We start from the raw sequence: 17846 nt of genomic DNA on the forward strand, positions 1-17846 counted from the left end.
TGTATCTCTTCCCAATTATTTTCAGTGCAGAGGAAACAGATCTCCATTACAGTAAATAGGACGCCTCCTTGATCGTCCTTAGACACCAATATCTAATTCTCTGATGAAATAATAGCAGTTCTCTTAAGGTAAACTTTGATTTAAAATATTTTAGATGGAGTGCATAGATTTTTTTTAATCCTTGTTTCTAATCCCCACAAGTTACAGTGGAATAGTCATGACTCAAATCTCAGGTCTGTCCTTATTACCTATGTGATGTTGGCCAAGTCACTTCACCTCCATGGGCTTCAGCTTCCTCATTTATAAAAGCAAGAAATGGAACCAAGTGGTCTCTATGATACCTCCTAACTCTAAATCTACGGCCTAATCCCATAATACACTGATTATGAGCAGATTGAATATTCCCAGTCAACAATTGTGCATATTTATTGTTGATGTAGCAGAATTATATTCCCCACAGTAAACAGTCTCAAAATGCATTCCATCTGTCAATGTTTTCCAAAAACTGTACAAACCTTCCTTTTTGTCTTCTGGAGTCAGCTTCACTTTTGTGTCTGTTATATCCTTGAATGAAGCCAGGAAAAGTACCACATCTCCTTTCTCATTTTTGATAGGGACAATGTCTAAGAGGCACCAAAATGAAGACCCTGCAATGGGAAAAGAAATAAAAATCTATTTAGTGAAGTACATTTTTTTTTCTGTCTAAGGAAAAAAAATAGAGTCATCAAAGCTATCTTAAATGAACATAACATTAAAGAGGGAGAAAACTCTTATTTTAAAGATAAGTAGCCAAGATCTTTAGCTAAACAGATGTTCAGCTCACTTAAATCTCTTTGCAGCATCAATTTGAAGGCTGCTTTTGGAAATCATTCATTAGTAGAAACAGCCTCATTCTTACTTTACTATTATCTGCCTCATTCTTACTTTCGTCATTCTCATTATATTTATTGCTTGGGTCTCTGTTTGATGTTGGGATACTCTACTGTTTCATCCTGAGCATACCCAGCTATATGAAGAATCCTGCTAATGAGGTGAGTTTTTTTTCTTTTTCTCTATATGAAATAAAGAATTAAGTCTTACTCTTCCATTCTCTGTGAGTAGATGACCCAAAGGAATCATCATAATCTTTGTGGTCCACATTATTTTTATCATCACTCATTCACTTTTATATGATGTATAGAATCTTTACTTAGGTTTTATATTTTTGGTTGTTGTTCTGTCATTTCAGTTAACAACAATCCTTTGTGACCCCATTTGGAGTTTTCTTGGCAAAGATACTGAAGTTGTTTGCCATTTCCTTCCCCAACTCATTTTTCAGATAAGGAAACTGAGGCTAAGTGACTTGCCAAGGGTCACATGGCTAATAAGTATCTGAGACTAGATTTGAACTCATGTCTTCCTAACTCCAAGCCCAGCACTCTATCTATCATGCCACCTAGCTGCTTTATGTAAGTTATCTCATTTGGCCAACACAACAATCCTGTGTGGCAAATCTTTATAATTATCCTTTTTATAACAGATGAAGAAACTAAGATGAGAATTTAAATGCCTTGCCCAGGGTTGCAAACTAGTAATTTTCTCTGGCAGAATTTTAATCTAGTTATCTCTGTCTGTGGGTTTATTGTGCTATCTATTCTGTCATGCTGCCTCTCTAAAACTAGATTGATACCAAAAAAAAAGCCATAATGTAACTGTTTCAATGCAGATTTCTATGTCCATTAGGTAGAAATAAGATGCTAAGAGCAGCATTAGATTCTGAACTGGATTTCTGATAAAATGTAAAATCAGGAGAAATTTCCTTAATATTTTTGTGGTAGTGATTGCTCTGTATCTCTATCTTTATTTTTTCAGAGCATCTTACTTGAACTTAGAAGTACACAGCAAGGAATTTGAGGAAATCAAATATACTCAATTAAAATTATTCTGAGTAATAGCCTGCAGTCTTGATGGTCACCAGATAGACTTCACTATGAAATAGGTCACTTGGGTCCATTTTATTGAGATCAGGAGATTTTTCTGCTAATTTTAGCTAAAAATTGGAGACTAAGCCAAACCAATAATTCAGTTATGCTAACTCATATTTGTATAGAATTTCTAACTTTATCAAAAAAATTCCAAATGGTAGGGAGTTCAAGTATTATTGTCTGGTTTTTTTCCTTTTTACTGGATAAAGAAACCTATGGACACAGAAGTATACAGTAGGCAGAGTCAGAAGAATGAATTGAAAACTGAAAAGTAAAGAAAACACAAAGACAGTAATAAAGGCATTGGCTTTTTTTGCAAGAGCAACTAGAGGCTTTGCCTTTTTTGTTATCAACTTCTTTGTAACCTCAGGCAAGTCATTTCACTTTTCTAATCCTGGGGTTCCTTTTATGTTAAATAATAGGGTGGAATTAGGTTTAAAAATTAAGGAATTGGAATTAGAATACCTGAGCTCAGTCACTTACTGTCCACGTGACCTTTTGAGTCATTTCAAAGTTTTCTTTCTGTTTGTTTGTTTTTTTGTGGGGTAAAGGGTTAAGTGACTTGGCCAAGGTCACACAGCTATTACGTATCAAGTGTTTGAGGCTGGATTTGAACTGAGAGCCTCTTCACTCCAGGGCTGGCATTCCATCACATTCTTTTCACTTCCTATGCAGATTTCCCATAAACATTTGAGTTATTATTATTATTACCCATGTAGCACAGTGATATAGAGAGTTGGACTTGGAAGTTCTGAAGACCTGAGTGTGAATTCTGCCTCGAACACTTACTACCTAGGAGGCTCTGGGCAAACCACTTAACTTTTCTCTACCTCGCTTTTGTATCCAGAAAAGATGAACACTAGTAATATTAAACAGCTATCTCAAAAAGTTCTTGTGAAGAGCAACTGAGACAAACTTGTGCAAAGCGATGTGCAAACTTGAGGTGCTAGGATTAGTACTCAATCATCATCATTATCATTTTTATTATCTGAGTTGAATGACTTTTAGTTAAGCTATTTTAAAGCTTAATCATAAATTCCTCTTCTCAGTTTAGAGCCAGAGTGATCCATTTGCTTGAAAACATCCTTTTTTTGTGCGTATTTAGATTAGAGACATCACTTTCCCTGAGTAAATAACTTAAATTTTCAAAAGGGATGTGTGTGTGTGTGTGTGTGTGTGTGTGTGAGAGAGTGAGAGAGAGAGAGAGAGAGAGAGAGAGAGAGAGAGATTATAGTGCTAAATGAAATGAAGACTGAGTAAACAGCTAACCAGCACTTCTCTAATCTACACTTAATGGATTTTCTGTCATATTTTTCACCTTTTAAGAAGCTCTAAAAATCACCCCAAGATATGTCTCTTAAGTTTGTTTGTACCAGGATTTTTGTCAGTTTGCAAACACATCAAAAATCTTTTTAACCTGGGATTCACCAGTTCCACTTTTGTGATTTGGTCTGACTTTGACAGACTTTTACTTTGCTGTTTGTCTATGGGAAAAAAACTTTGCTAAGCAAAATTGTGTAGATAAAGATACATAGAACAAATGGCCTTTTAAAGACTCAGCTCATTAATTATTTGCATGCATGCATGTTAATATAGAATGGTTCAGTGGTGGAAGACTAAAAATTTGGAGAGGAAGATCCAGGATTTTTTAATCTTGTTTCGAATCCAAATACTCTAATGAAATGATGGGAGTCCAAAGTCCCAAATGAAGGAGTGAAACTTTTGTGTTACCAAGATTGATTTTGTGTATCAATATTTGACCTGTGCACTTGGAATTTCTCTACTTTACTTTCATTCTCTCCAACCTAGTATTAAAAAAGTTTGATCTCCCAATTCACTCTACAATGGCTGTTGTATGCAATGATGCAAGCTGCAACGCAGATTTGTCTTTTCATGCCTCTCCATCCTGTGTGGTTCTTATCTATATCTCCAGCTTATAGGATCCTACACTTAGAGCCAAGTGGGATGCTAGCATTCATTTATTCTATGAATTTTCCTATGACTATTTACCCAACATGGAAAGACTATTTACCCAACCAACAGAACACTTGAAGTGTCCATTGTTCATATTTCACCAACTCATGAAAACAGTTTCTATTTTCTTTGGATCATATGTCACCATTATGACATCTTTTACGCAAGTTTTTTTGAAATTTCTCATTTGGAGGGAAGGAATGAAAAATTAAGTACCTTATATATGCTAAGTGTTTTTATACACCTAATCTCATTTTATCCTCATAGTTAGCTATTAGTGTGATTACCCTAGTTTACAGTTGAGGAAACTGAGGCAGACAGAAAACAAGTGACTATGGCTAAATGTTCTGAGGCTGGGTTTGAAATCAGATCTTGAATCCAGAACCAGCGCTTTATCTACACCTCTCTAGTTACAACCCACCACATGCTTCTTCATCACCTCCTCTGTGAAACTCATTTACAATTCTTTGGAGAATGGTTGCATTGCATGTCTAGCAACCATATAAGAACTCTTCATAAATTTCAGGATTATTAATATTTCAAGACCTTTCCTTACAGTTTTGTCTCAGAGGCCCAAATTCTCGTCAATGTATCTCACTTTCACAGTTTTCTAAAAAGATCCCCTGGGCATTTAAAATCTTTATCATCTCGAACTCTACAAGTCCAATACAAGAATCATTATTTTTCTCACAAACTCTCTCCTAATTTCCTTATCTTTGCTGAGAGGACTATCATCCTTTTCAGTTACTCATGTTCATAACTTGATTGGTCTCTTTTCGTCTCCCATCTATTCTAAGCCTTCTAAGGTTTCTGTGTACCTGGCACCCTTGTGAGGTCTTGGGGGGATCTGCTTCAAAGAGTTCATTAAGTCAGATAAGATCTCAAGCTTCCATGTTTCTAAGGTTTTAGTGCAGTTTTTGCTTATGGAGATCCAGGGATTAAGAGCTGAGTGTGCATGTGCATCTAGGACAATTATCTTCCTTGGTTCAAATCTGGCCTCAAACTCTTACTAGCTGTATGACCCTGGGCAAGTCACCTATCCCCTTTCCTTTAGTTTTCTCATGTATAAAATGATCTGGAGAAGAAAATTACAGTATCTGAAAACCCCAGATCGGATCTTAGAAGATTTGGTCACAACTGAAACACTACTGAACAGCAAAAAATGTTTATTTACCTCATTCTCAAATATCTTGAGATGAAACCCCTGAGAAAGGGTAAGGTATGAGTTCAGTGAATGCCAAAGGATCTTGTCATCACCTTTTCCTCCTTGTGCTGAGTCTAAGAACTAGTAGTGGTAAGGGTCCTTTTGGAAAACAAAGTCAATGAAGGCTTGCACAGTCATTATGTTCAGACATTACAGGCAATGTCTGCTGACATTAAAATCTCCCTCTATTATTTCACCCCTTCTCTTTTTTATTTTTTTAAGGTTTTTGTTTTTGTTTTTGTTTTGCAAGGCAAAAATGGGGTTAAGTGGCTTTACCCAAGGCCACACAGCTAGTTAATTATTAAGTGTCTGAGGCTGCATTTGAACTCAGGCACTCCTGACTTCAGGGCCGGTGCTTTATATGCTGAGCCACCTAGCTGTTCCCTCCCTTTTGTTTTCCTATTTTTCTACAGTTCATATCATCCTTTGTCATTCCATTACACCTTCTGGGATCTTTGAACTGCTGTTAATAATATCTTTTTATTCTGTCTCTTCACTTTATAATGCATCTTTCTGGAGTTCAGGATTTACCTATAGAAGTGTCCCCCCCCCCCCCCATTACATCTCTCATACTTGAGAGTACATAGTACTGCCCCATTGAACACTCTTTTTGTTCATCAATCTCCTAAATTACCATAACTTTTACCTTTCTTTTATCCTATTTACACAAAGGGATGAGGATGATCTTGATCTCATCATTACCCAGCATTTTTCCACTGCCATGATAAAGAACTGAAATTCCTCACTTCAATTATCACCTCTTATCCTTTGATCTCTCCTGTTTCACTCCTGCAGAATCCATTTAAACATTCATCATGACTTCTAGTTGCTCCCAACCTCCAGTCCTTCAGGTCCGTTATCAATATGTTAACCCACCTTTATAGTTGTGACCCTTTATGAGTTGATTTTCTAACAACATATTTCCAAGCATTATTATGTCTTAAATTGTATCCAGAATTTCTCTTCTCCAAATTTGCTCATGTGATGACAAATGTTTCTGGAGGGGGTTATGAAATTATAACTAGATTTGCTACAAAGTTATGGTTGCTAATCTTAATTGGGCCACAATTTCTACCAATTTACCATTTTATTTTTCCCTTAATGATTCTCTATTACACATCTACAAAGAAATCATTCAGAACATTCTCTTCTCTCCTTTATCCCCCTATATCACCCCTCTCTCATGTCTCTCAGTAGAGGACATTAGCTTTTGGTGCCAACATCTCCCCACCACCATTCCTCAAATCTCCTCTTCATTTTCTACTCCCTCTTTTTTCCCCAGTGAAGAGGAACCCTTTTTCCTAGGCTTTTGATCACAATTTAACCCATCTCCTCCAAGAATTTACCTTCTGTTTTGTCTTTCTCTCCCCTGTATTCTTTCTTTATTCTTGATTCCTTCATTGCTTCCCATAAATACATGCAGATCTTGCCTAAGCTTAAAAAAATGAAAATTCATAAACTGTTCTTATAACTGTCTTTCATCAAGTTATTGTCCTTATGTCTTCTCCATTAAAAAGATTTTATATGTTAATTGGATCCATTTCATCAGCTCTCACTCACTTCCAATTTTCTTGAGACTCCAAAATTTGATTAAAATTGCTTTCTTCAAGATTACTAATGGTTTCTAAACTATAAAATACAATGACTTCTTAACTTCTCTGCAGTTTTTGAGGCTATGAACCACTCTTCCTTTGGAAGATTTTCTCCTTCTTTGGTTTTAGAGAGGGTATTCTTTCTCAATTCTCTTTCTTTCTGACTACTACTTAACTTTTTCTACTTAGCAAAGTCCTTAGTCTCTCTTCCTCCCCATTATGCTATCCCCGAAGCTCTGTCCTTGTCTATTTTCCTTCTGTCTATTTTTTTTTCTTGGTGAGTTCATGAGCTAGCTCTGATGAATTCAATCACCATCTCTGTGCAGATGACATCCTGCAGCAGCAATGGAAAGAATACTGAGTTTTAAGAAAGAGGACTTAGATTTGACTCCTAATATTGTGTCATTTTCCTTTAGTTGGATTCTTTAACCTCAAGGGACTAGAGGATTTCTAAGGGTCTTTCTACTATCTCTAAATTTAGGATCAACAATATGGAATCTCTATCAGATGTTCTCTAAGCATCTCCAACACTCCTGCTTGAAACACAACTCATAATATTTTTCCTTGAAACCATCTATATGGAAATATTTCACAGATCATTGGATGGTACCACCAGTCCTAGGAACCAAGATTCATTGCTGAGTAAGAATTCTAAACTCTTCTTCTTCTTCTTCCTTCAAATACCAATCAGAGGTCAAGTTTGGCCTATACTCAAGCTTCCATTACTTTATCTCTCAAATGTTTTTCTATCCCAATACAACTTCCATTCTAATTCAAGTCCTCATTACCTTCTAATTGATCTGATTGCTTCTGTCATGCAAAATGATTCGAAAACAGAGATTTAATAAACCCTCACATTCTAAAATCTCTTCGGCTCTCTCTGGTCTCCAAAAATAAAAAAATTCTCAGTCTGCCCTTTAAAGCTAACCACAATGTGACCCTCTGAATACTATTTTAAAATCTCATTTAAAATTTTTCCCCTTTAATTTCATTTTACTTCTTTCCATTCTAACTGCCCTTCATCACCCCTTTCTAAAGGATATTCCATCCCTCATTTCCATGTCTTTGCACAAATGGTCCTCTTTCTGAAATGTTCCCTTGCTCACATCCATCTTACTCTAATCACAGTTCAGGAGCTCCTTCCTATGAGAGATCTTTCCTGGTCCCTCTAGTTCCTAATACACCACCCTCTTGAACCTATTTGTTTTTACTGTTTTTATAGTAATTCATATATAATTTATAATATATTTCTATTTTATTATAGTAATTTATTTTATATCAAATTTATATGTAATTTATTTTTATTTACTCATGTATAAGTTGGAAATTCCCAATGGAATTCAAGCTCTTTGAGAAGAGAGATTGTTCTATTCTTGTCTCTGTATCCCATGTGTAGCAGCGTACCTCACACAGCATCTACCACAAAGCAAATACTTCATTTGTTGGGTTGAATCTTGAGAATAATTGTCAAAATAATTTCCCTAAAGCAGGTGCTTGACTTTGCCAATCCTGTCAAATATTCAAAAGTTTCTTGTTTCCTTTAAAACACATCTAAACTCCTTAACCTTGCATGTCTAACCCCTATTCTAATACCCTGCCTTTTCAATCTTATTATCTTTCATATCCCTAGCTTTTATATATTCTCTGCTTCAGCCAAATGGATCTTTTCATTGTTTCCTGAACTTGATATGCCACATGTGGCCTCTCTGCCTCTACCTAAGGCATCCCATCTGCCTAGAGTGCACTCTTATTCGTCCATGACTACTTTTGTAGAAACTTTACCTTTCTTCAAGTATCAGCTCAGGTCCTGCCTCTTCCAAGAATTAATCTTCATTTCACCCTTCCTTATCTGATATTTTCTTCTCCTACCATGATCGCTCTCTTGTATTATGTTTATCAATACAGATGCCATTTGCTCCCAGAAGAGTATAAGCTCCTAGAGGCTAGGGATTGTTTCATTTTTATCTTTGTAGCTTCTTCCTGAACATTTGTTGACTGGACAGGCAGGTAGAATATTGTTGTTCGGTTAGTCATGTCTGACTCTTTGTGATCCCATGGACCATGGGGTTTCCTGGTAAAGATACCAGAACAGTTTGTCATTTCCTTCTCCAGTGGATTAAGACAAACAGAGGCAAAGTGGCTTGCCCAAGCAGGTAGAATGGAATGGGCTATAGAATGCCTTGCCACATCATCAAAAAATCTTTCTAGGTCTCATGCTCAGAGTGTACAATTATTGTCATGACACAACAACCAGGTATCCTGTGACTTCTAGTCCTAGAGATACTTCTAAGGTATTAAGAAGGGGATTGACTTTCCCTTGGGGAAAGCCAATATTTGTCAGAAAACTCACAACTCTAAGGTTGCCTTCCAATCTGCTCTTTCACACTGTTTTATTATATATTCCAGATAGAAAGCACCTCCAGTCATCATGCTCCTTGTCTCAGTAGTTTTATTTTCTACTCTTGTTACAGATGCTGAATTGAATTAAAGATTATTCTACATGCATTTGAATAGAATAATGTAAATTCTTATCAATTACAAAATCCTTAAAAGAGGTGTTGGAGACATACAAAATAAAAAGCAGTATTCTATTTTGACTGGATTGTGTATAAAGAAAATAGTCTCTAAGTTCATCGTTAATGATTATCATTAATTTCAGAGCTGGAAGGTACCTTAGTCATCTAGTCCAATCTTTATGTGAAAGGGATTTTCACTATAATTAACTTCATGAGTGGTCATCCAGTCTTTGCTTGAAGATAATAAATCCATTGGTTATCCAGGCTTCTAATTTTACTTTTAGATGACTATAATTCTTAGATTTTTCTGACATCAGTATTAAGTTTGCCTCTTTGAAGCTTCCATTTATTCTTTCTAATTCTGTCCTATAGGGCCAAAGAAAATAAATCTAATATTGTTTCCACCCATTGTTTCAAATAGTTGAAGAGAACTATTATATTCCCTTCATGACCATATCCCCCGAGTCTTCTCATCTCTAAGGAAAATAACCCTAGTTCTTTTAACCACTCCATATAAATCATGGATTCAGCAATCTCTATAAATCTTGGTTGTTCTAAGATTGACTGGACTCTTTATCGATTTATCAATAATTTATCGATCAATGAATCAAGTGCTTCTTAAACTGTGGTACCCCAAATTGAAACACTTCAGATGTGGTTTAACCAGAGCAAAATATAGAGGAAGTGGCACCTCCTCAGGAGGGAGTGAGGTTTCCAGTTTGAGTAAATACAGTTGCACATTTTTTTTTGTTGCCAATAACAGCATTTGCCTAAAAGAAGAAGCATGTGGAATTCAGGAAACTTTCCTGCACTTCCTGGTTTCAGAATAAATATAGGATATTTGTCTTAGCCATAATTAAACAAGATGAAAATAAAGGATGATGAAGTAAATCAGTCTGACACATTGGATGAGAATCTGAAAACTCTAAATGATTAAAAAAAAAGTAGTATGTCATAGAAATGGAAGCTGAGAAATGTAAAAAAAAAAAAACCCAGTTGCATTTATTGAGGCAATTTTACCCCAGTATCTCAACTTGTATAGGTTGAAAAGCCATGTAATTTGACTGTTTCCAGTTTGAGAAGAAAGTGCTGTGTTCATCATCATACTTTTTCTTCTGTAAAACAATAAATCACTTAAAACTTGAGGATTCAAATGTACAAATTAAACTAATTTTTCCTTTTGGGCTCAAATTTCATTCCTCAAAAAGGGTCGCTAGAGTATCTAGTGTCTAAGATTACCTCTCAGTGTTCCTTGATCATGTGAATCTGGAAGAGTATTGCTACCTGGATTCCAAATTGGATTCCCAAATGCATTTCAGTCCAGAGTTCCAAAAGTGAAAACTTCATATAGTCTATTAACATATATGGTTACAATCTGCATTTTAGAAAACCTTATAAATGAGTTATTTAATTGACACAATATGACTGATGTATCCCCATGACAATAGAGCTATTCCCTTGTTGAAAGAATTAGGTCTTAATACCTTTAAAAATTAATTCTCTAACCCATGCTCCTGATTTTTAAAGCTCATTAACTCTGTGATTCAAAAAGTTGACAAGTCTAGACATTCTATATCATTCTCATTCATTTAATTTCCACATCTATAGTCACCATATTAATTCAGTTCTCCATCCCTTCTTGCCTATAGTATTGCAATAGTCCCTTCATGGTCTTCCAGCTTCTCCTTTCTAATCTACTCTCTACATGACTCTATATGAAGACCCTTAAATTCATGATTTATGAGGAGTGATCGAAGGAACGTATATATGTCCCTTTGAGAAGACTCAGGAGATGTGGTTGTGAAGGTGATAAAACTGTTCTCTTCAAATATTTATTGTTTTTTTTTTTTTATTTTGCAAGGCAACGGGGTTAAGTGGCTTGCCCAAGGCCACACAGCTAGGTAATTATTAAGTGTCTGAGACCAGATTTGAACCCAGGTACTCCTGACTCCAGGGCCAGTGCTCTATCCACTGCACCACCTAGCCGCCCCTCTCTTCAAATATTTGAAGAGCTTCCATGAGGAAGAAATTTTCTTTGCCCCCCCCCCCATAGGACAGAATTAGAAACATGACTCTTTCTCATAACAAAAAAATACTGCCCATGTCACTCTTATGCTCAAGAAAAATTCAATGATTTCTTCTTGTTTCTGAAATAAAATAGTTTTTAAAACTCCTTATACTATAATACCAGATTACCTTTCCAGGATCACTTTTTCATGTTTTTATTTTTTTTGCCAAGCCAAAATGACTTGCCTAAGGTCACACAGCTACACAATTAAATGTCTGAGGCTGGATCCTTCTAACTCCAGGGCTGGTGCTCTATCCACTGTGCCAACCAGTTGCTCTTCCAAGATTATTTTTATCAATAATTATTTATTAAGCAGCTACAGGGACTATGCTAAGCAATGGAACTGCAAAGTAAAAAAAATAGGTCCTTCCCCAAAGGAGTTAATATTCTAATGGAAGAGACAACATATAGATTTCAGTTTGAATGAAATAAAAAATGAAATAAAGTTTGGCAAAGGAGAACATTAGCATGCAGGACACTCAGCAAAGCTTTCCTTATTTTCACATCCTCTATGTTCTTGCCAAACTGAACTTGCTGCTGCTTGCCTTTTATGCCAACCCCAATTCTATCTCCTTGTTTTCACAGGATCTTTCTCCTACTTTTGCCTCATCTCTGCTTAGAAAGAAGCCCAAACTGCCTTCAAGAGTCTCCAAATCAGGGGCAGCTAGGTGGCCCAGTGGATAGAGCACTGGCCCTGGAGTCAGGAGGACCTGAGTTCAAATTTGACCTCAGACATTTAATAATTACCTAGCTGTGTGGTCTTGGGCAAGCCACTTAACCCCGTTGCCTTGCAAAAATCTAAAAAAAAAGTCTCCAAATCAAGGCAAATTATGATGAAAACAATGGGAACATAAGGTTAGATTTCTCTAGATGCTTTGTCAAAATTCTTCTTGGACACATTTATCATGTGGAGCATTGGCTTCCAGTGGTCACCCCGCTATTGACTCCTTAGGATAAAGGGACCTCTTCCTTCTTGAAGGTTATGTCAGAAGAGAACAGAACTCTTCTAAGTTCTATTGGGCTAGGAAGGCTTTAGTGTTTTGGTCTGTGGTGGACTATATGCCTTAGAAAACACCACCCATCACAGAATGACATTGTCATGTTTATTGCAGGATAACAAATTTCTTACTAATTCTTAATTTCCTTTTAGTTATAAAAAATTGTTATTTGTAACAGTGGGTGAAACATTCATGCAAATTAAATCACAGGCCATTGTGATAATAATAATGTTTCTCCTTCATTTTTGAAGAAGACCATGATATCAGGGAGGTGATGCCATGACAAGCATGAGAATTAGATTTGAGTGGGTGGGTGCTGTGTTAAGACACCAACCTCGTTTTCTCCTCCAGTGGCCAGACATGGACCGAGACAACCGGAGAGGACACTGGATAGGAGGCAGTCAGGGCTAAGTGACTTGCCTAAGGTCACACAGCTACTAAGTGTCAGAGGCTGAATTCAAACTCCCATGCTACTGATTCCAAGGCAGGTGCTCTATCCACGGCATCATATAGCTATCCTGGCCACTGTGATATTGAAATCTGAATATATCCCTGCAACTTTTGAGTTTTCCTTTCATGTATCTTCCTTGCATACCTTGGATATGTAATATGATTCAGTATATCAATGTGTTTTTTTATGCTCCTACTTTAGGTCAGAACATAAGGAAACAAAAACAAAAGGGGAACTATTTCTGCCTTCAAGGAACTTCTATCATCATGATCATCTCCACATAGTGTATTCCATTCTCAGGTCATCATCCTAATTTTCCTCTGACTGGCACCTTGGATTTTACTCTTGGCTCACTTGGCTCTGATAATATAATGTTTTACTTTATATTTCTGGGGCACAGACACACACATTGCTTCCCAGGCATCTTCTCACCATATTGTGAAATGAGTCGCAATTTTCTAGCTCCTTTTCCAGTACCACTGCATGTATCACCTTCCTACATTAAGCTTCTTGAGGTTAAGGCTTATCATTTTTTTGCCCCTAAACCAGTGTCTTGACACATAGAATGCATGTAATAAATACCAGCACTTGTTCTCTCTCTCTCTCTCCCTCTCCTTCTCTCTCTCTATGTCTCTGTCTCTCTCTTTTCTCCCTCCCTCTCCCTTTCCCTCTATATCTCCATCTCCCTCTCCATCTCTCTCTCCCTCTCCATCTCTCTCTCTCTCCATCTCTCTCTCTCTCCATCTCTCTCTCTCTCTCCATCTCTCTCTCTCTCCATCTCTCTCTCTCTCTCCATCTCTCTCCATCATCTCTCTCTCCATCTCTCTCTCTCCATCTCTTTCTCCATCTCTCTCCATCTCTCTCTCTGTTCCCCCATCTTTCTCTCTCTGTCTCTGTCTTTGTCTCTTTTCTCTATCATTCATTCTATCAATATAATTATCTATTGATAGAATAAAAAAGGAGAAAATGAACTATCATTCCCTCTCAGATAATCAAGAAACTATGCCATCAATCATTTAGTAATCTAAACTTTACTGCTTTTTTTAGGAGCCAAATTCCTATTTTACTCCAAACTTGCCTGGCATTAACATGGATACTAAGTGCTGAAAGTCTCTGCCCAAGTTTCTTCTGGATCATCAGCAGAGCCACTAAGGATGCTGTTTATAGGCACCATATTGACAGAGAGAGGATGTGGCTATCTGAGCATCCTAATTATAGTTTCCAAATGCACCCCCCAATGTTGATAAATAGTTTCACAATGACTCTCTGTAAACTCCCACGATCAGACTCCTACCTCACTCACCAAACCCCTGTCTGCTACTCTTGCCCTCAAGTTTATCCACTCCAGGTTCTCTTGGGAGGATTCAGATTGTGGTTCATGCGTTATAGTATCTGTATGTAGGGCACATATCAGCAATCCCCTGGGGCTCGTCTCATCTAAGACAAGATATGGCAAAATGAACTGAGTGTCCAGTAACAAGAGAATCTTAGCACTGTTGACGGCTGATTCTCTGGGGAGAGATGGATCTACTATTTAGTTGCCCTTGCCAGCAACTGTTAGTGAGCAGTTAACCATCTAGTTCCTTGGGGGTTGTCAGGGTTCTTTGTTGTAACTTATATCCTACACTTCGCCCAGAATAAATCCCTGAATGCTCAAATTTTAGCAAAACAATTTAAGATTTCTCCGGAGCTCATGAATGGCAGAGAGGAAGAGAATGCTTCAAACGATGGTTCAAAATTCAAATTATCTATCCCTTCCTAGATTGGTAAGGTATGGTCACAGCTAGAATAAGAGGAATAAAGTGATATGTGGGCACTACATGGGGGAACCAAACACAGGTAAAGTACAGAAGCTAGACAAATAAGACAATACGGCCCAATATAAAAAATAAGATATTTATAGATCTATGCAAGATTGTATAATTTGGACCAAATAAATAGAAAAATAACTGCTATCAGACAAAGGAAGGAAATGTTTGAAGAGTGCTGTTCTTTTTATTCATTCATTCATTCATTCATGGCTATGGGATTAAGTGATTTGCCCAAGGTCATACAGCTGGGCAATTAAGTTTCTGAGGCCAAATTTGAACTCAGGTCTTCCTTACTCCAGGGCTGGTGCTCTATCCACTGCACCGCCTAGCTGCCCCAAGAACTATTCTTTTAAAGTAATTTTACAGATTTCATTTCTTGAATGTCTGAGAACATTAAGAACTTTCTGAAAGAGCTAGGTTTGCTTTACCTGTCATGATTTTTGAAAAGGAAAGTCTTAGACCAAGAGGATGGCAGATTTATCTTCGAAGAAAACAAAGGAAGACAGATTAATTGAACATTGCTTATAGAAAAAGTGCCATTTTGTAACAGCTGAGAAGACCAAAGAGACTTAATAACAAGATGTCTGTATCTGTGGGGTTATTTTTTACTTCTCACTGACCTATATGAAGGGATTGAAAGTGGTGATTTTTTTCATAAATTTTTCAAAAGAACATAAGTTGGGCAACTTTTCAGTGACTAAGAAAACCAGAAAGGGAACTTATTGGAACTTTAAATTGAGGTTGGTAAAGGAGAATGGAGTGAATGAAAGACCTCAGAGGAGGCGTAGATTGAAGAGTAGAAATCAAGAGAGATGTTACGTGGAAAATTTTTACTGACAGACTAATGAAATATTTAGGGAAAGAGATAGAGGTGAATTGGGGCATTTATCTCCTGGATGAAATAGAGAGGACTGGGAGAAAGAGTAGATACTTACTTGCACAAAAAAGGAAAAGGGCTAGGAAGACTTGGAAGAGAATTGTGGGAGGGAGAAATAAAAGGGAATCAGACAATGAGATCCTTAAGATCTGGAATAACAAAGGAAGGAGATAGGACTATAGAAGACTATAGGAGGGGAGGAAGATGGTGAGATGGAGCGGGGAGAGAGGACATGTGAGGAGGGAAATGGGCTACATCAGAATGGTCTCTGGGAGAATGTGACAAAGCAAGGAGGATATAGGAAAAACAATGAGGGAAAGCTCTCAGGGATTGAAAGAAAAGAGGGTACTAGGAGAATTAAAGAGTCTGAGAGAAAGAAACATAGTGGAAAGAAACATGAATTTGGGATCAGAGAATAGAGGTTGAAATCCTCGATTTATTATTTAACTATGTGGCCAAAATGAAATGATTTCCTGTTTCTAGCCTTCAGTTTCCTGATCTGGAAGTGGGACTGGATCAGCGCTTCTCAAGACTTCTTAAATGCCTAAAATTTATTTGGATACTCCAAATTGCTATTGTTCATGTGGATTATTTCTATTGATATTTATTATGCTCAATAACACCTTAGCATTATTATGTTTTTTGGCAAGGCGATAGCATTAAGTGGCTTGCCCAAGAGCACACAGCTAGGCAATTATTAAATGTCTGACGTCAGATTTGAACTCAGGTCCTCCTGACTCCAGGATCGATGATCTATCCACTGCACCACCTAGCTGTCCCACACCTTAGTATTATTAAGAAAATAGTTTTGACCATCAAAATCCCTAAGGATCTCTAAATTACACTTTCAAGACTGATAAATTTCATTGATCTATACGATTCCTTCAAGTTCTAAATAATTTGATTATATTAGGTTAATAAAAAAGACAATATGGCCCAATATAAAAAATAAGATTTTTATAGACCTATGCAAGATTGTATAATTATGGACCAAATAAATACAAAAATAACTGCTATATTAGCAAGGGTTGGCCACCATGAATACAGAAGAAAAGGTTTGGGAATTGAAATGACCCATAGGCAATAGATGAGTCAGTATCAGGCTGAGATATTTATAAAGCAATTACTATACTGAGGTATATTGTTCACAATATGACACAAACTCATCATGAGATAATTCTACTAAATTGGGCATTGGTCAGATCCTCATGAGGCTATTATATCCAGTTTTAGTCTTTGCATTCTAAAAGATTATGGGGAAACTAGAAATAGCCCAGAAAAGAGCAATCAATATAACTTAGGATATGAAAAATAGAACCCATAGAAAAGGAGGAAATTTGCAGTTGTTGAAACTGAAAGAAAGCATTATGATCTAAATTTTAAAGTAGGAGTTACTGAGAAATAGCTAAAAATAATAGTTCTTCAATGCCTAAAGAGAGACAACTAGGAATAGTAGTAGTAAAAGCCTTGGCATGGCTTTCCGGCGACTTATAGATAGTCTAGTTTCAGAATTTCTGCTAGGTAGCTCTGTGGCCTAGGCAACAAAGTCATAGCATCATTTCACTCTCTGTAAAATGGACTAGATGAAGGACCATTTCTGAGATTCAGATTCTTAGAATGGTGTTGTAGACGGCATCAATCTATCATCGTGAATGAGTATGAGAAACAATAAACATTTGAAATCATTTTGATCCTTCAGTATTTTGAACTCCCTGAAGACTAACCACACTTATAAAATGTCAAGAACCAATTTCCTAACTTTCCATTCAATAAGCATGATGACACTCCACTGAAGAGAATAGAGTTCTATGGGGGCACAGAAGTGGAACTAAATCCAAATGACTCCTCATTCCACCTAAAGGACCTTTCCCATGTCACCTAAGACAAAGAACAGATGAATCAGGATGGAGATTTATTGTACCAACTTAGCAAAGAATCTAACACAGAGTCAGGGTATGATTAGTTTGAGTATTCTTTACATGGTGATGATCAACATATGAAGGAAGAGTAGATAGTGAGATTTGGAGAGACTAGGTCTTACTTAGAGTTAATGCTGGTGTTAGTTAGATCATGATAGTGGGATTCCTGGATTTCTTTCCTGTTGTTTATTTTGATAAATTTTGGGTTTTCATATGGGTCTATTGGTATGGGGTCATGGTTTAAATTGTTACAGAACCAAGAAATAATATATGTCAGAATTAGGAGAAATAAATACCAATGAAAGGGGAAGTATCAAATTCAACCTAGAGTTTCTAACTATTTATAGCAGCTGAATTAATTTCCATTCTCTTTCTCCAGGGAATGGTAGAATGGCATATGTAAGGTGAAAGTCAGTCTTCTAAATGCTTCCTCCATCCCCTCTCCCTTGAAACAGAGAATATTAGAATCTAG

The 17846-nt window shown here is 36.8% G+C and overlaps 1 protein-coding gene across 1 annotated transcript in view; it reads right to left on the minus strand.

Annotated features, from left to right (window-relative positions):
- The window catches only part of KCNH8 (potassium voltage-gated channel subfamily H member 8), a 421014-nt gene that overhangs the window by 260508 nt on the left and 142660 nt on the right, over nt 1-17846 (minus strand). The window contains exon 3 of the mRNA XM_074195058.1: nt 516-647. Coding sequence (XP_074051159.1) covers nt 516-647 — 132 coding nt within the window. The remainder of the gene's footprint in view (nt 1-515; nt 648-17846) is intronic.

Source organism: Macrotis lagotis, chromosome 7 (genome assembly GCF_037893015.1).
Source record: "Macrotis lagotis isolate mMagLag1 chromosome 7, bilby.v1.9.chrom.fasta, whole genome shotgun sequence".
Classification (NCBI taxonomy): domain Eukaryota; kingdom Metazoa; phylum Chordata; class Mammalia; order Peramelemorphia; family Peramelidae; genus Macrotis; species Macrotis lagotis.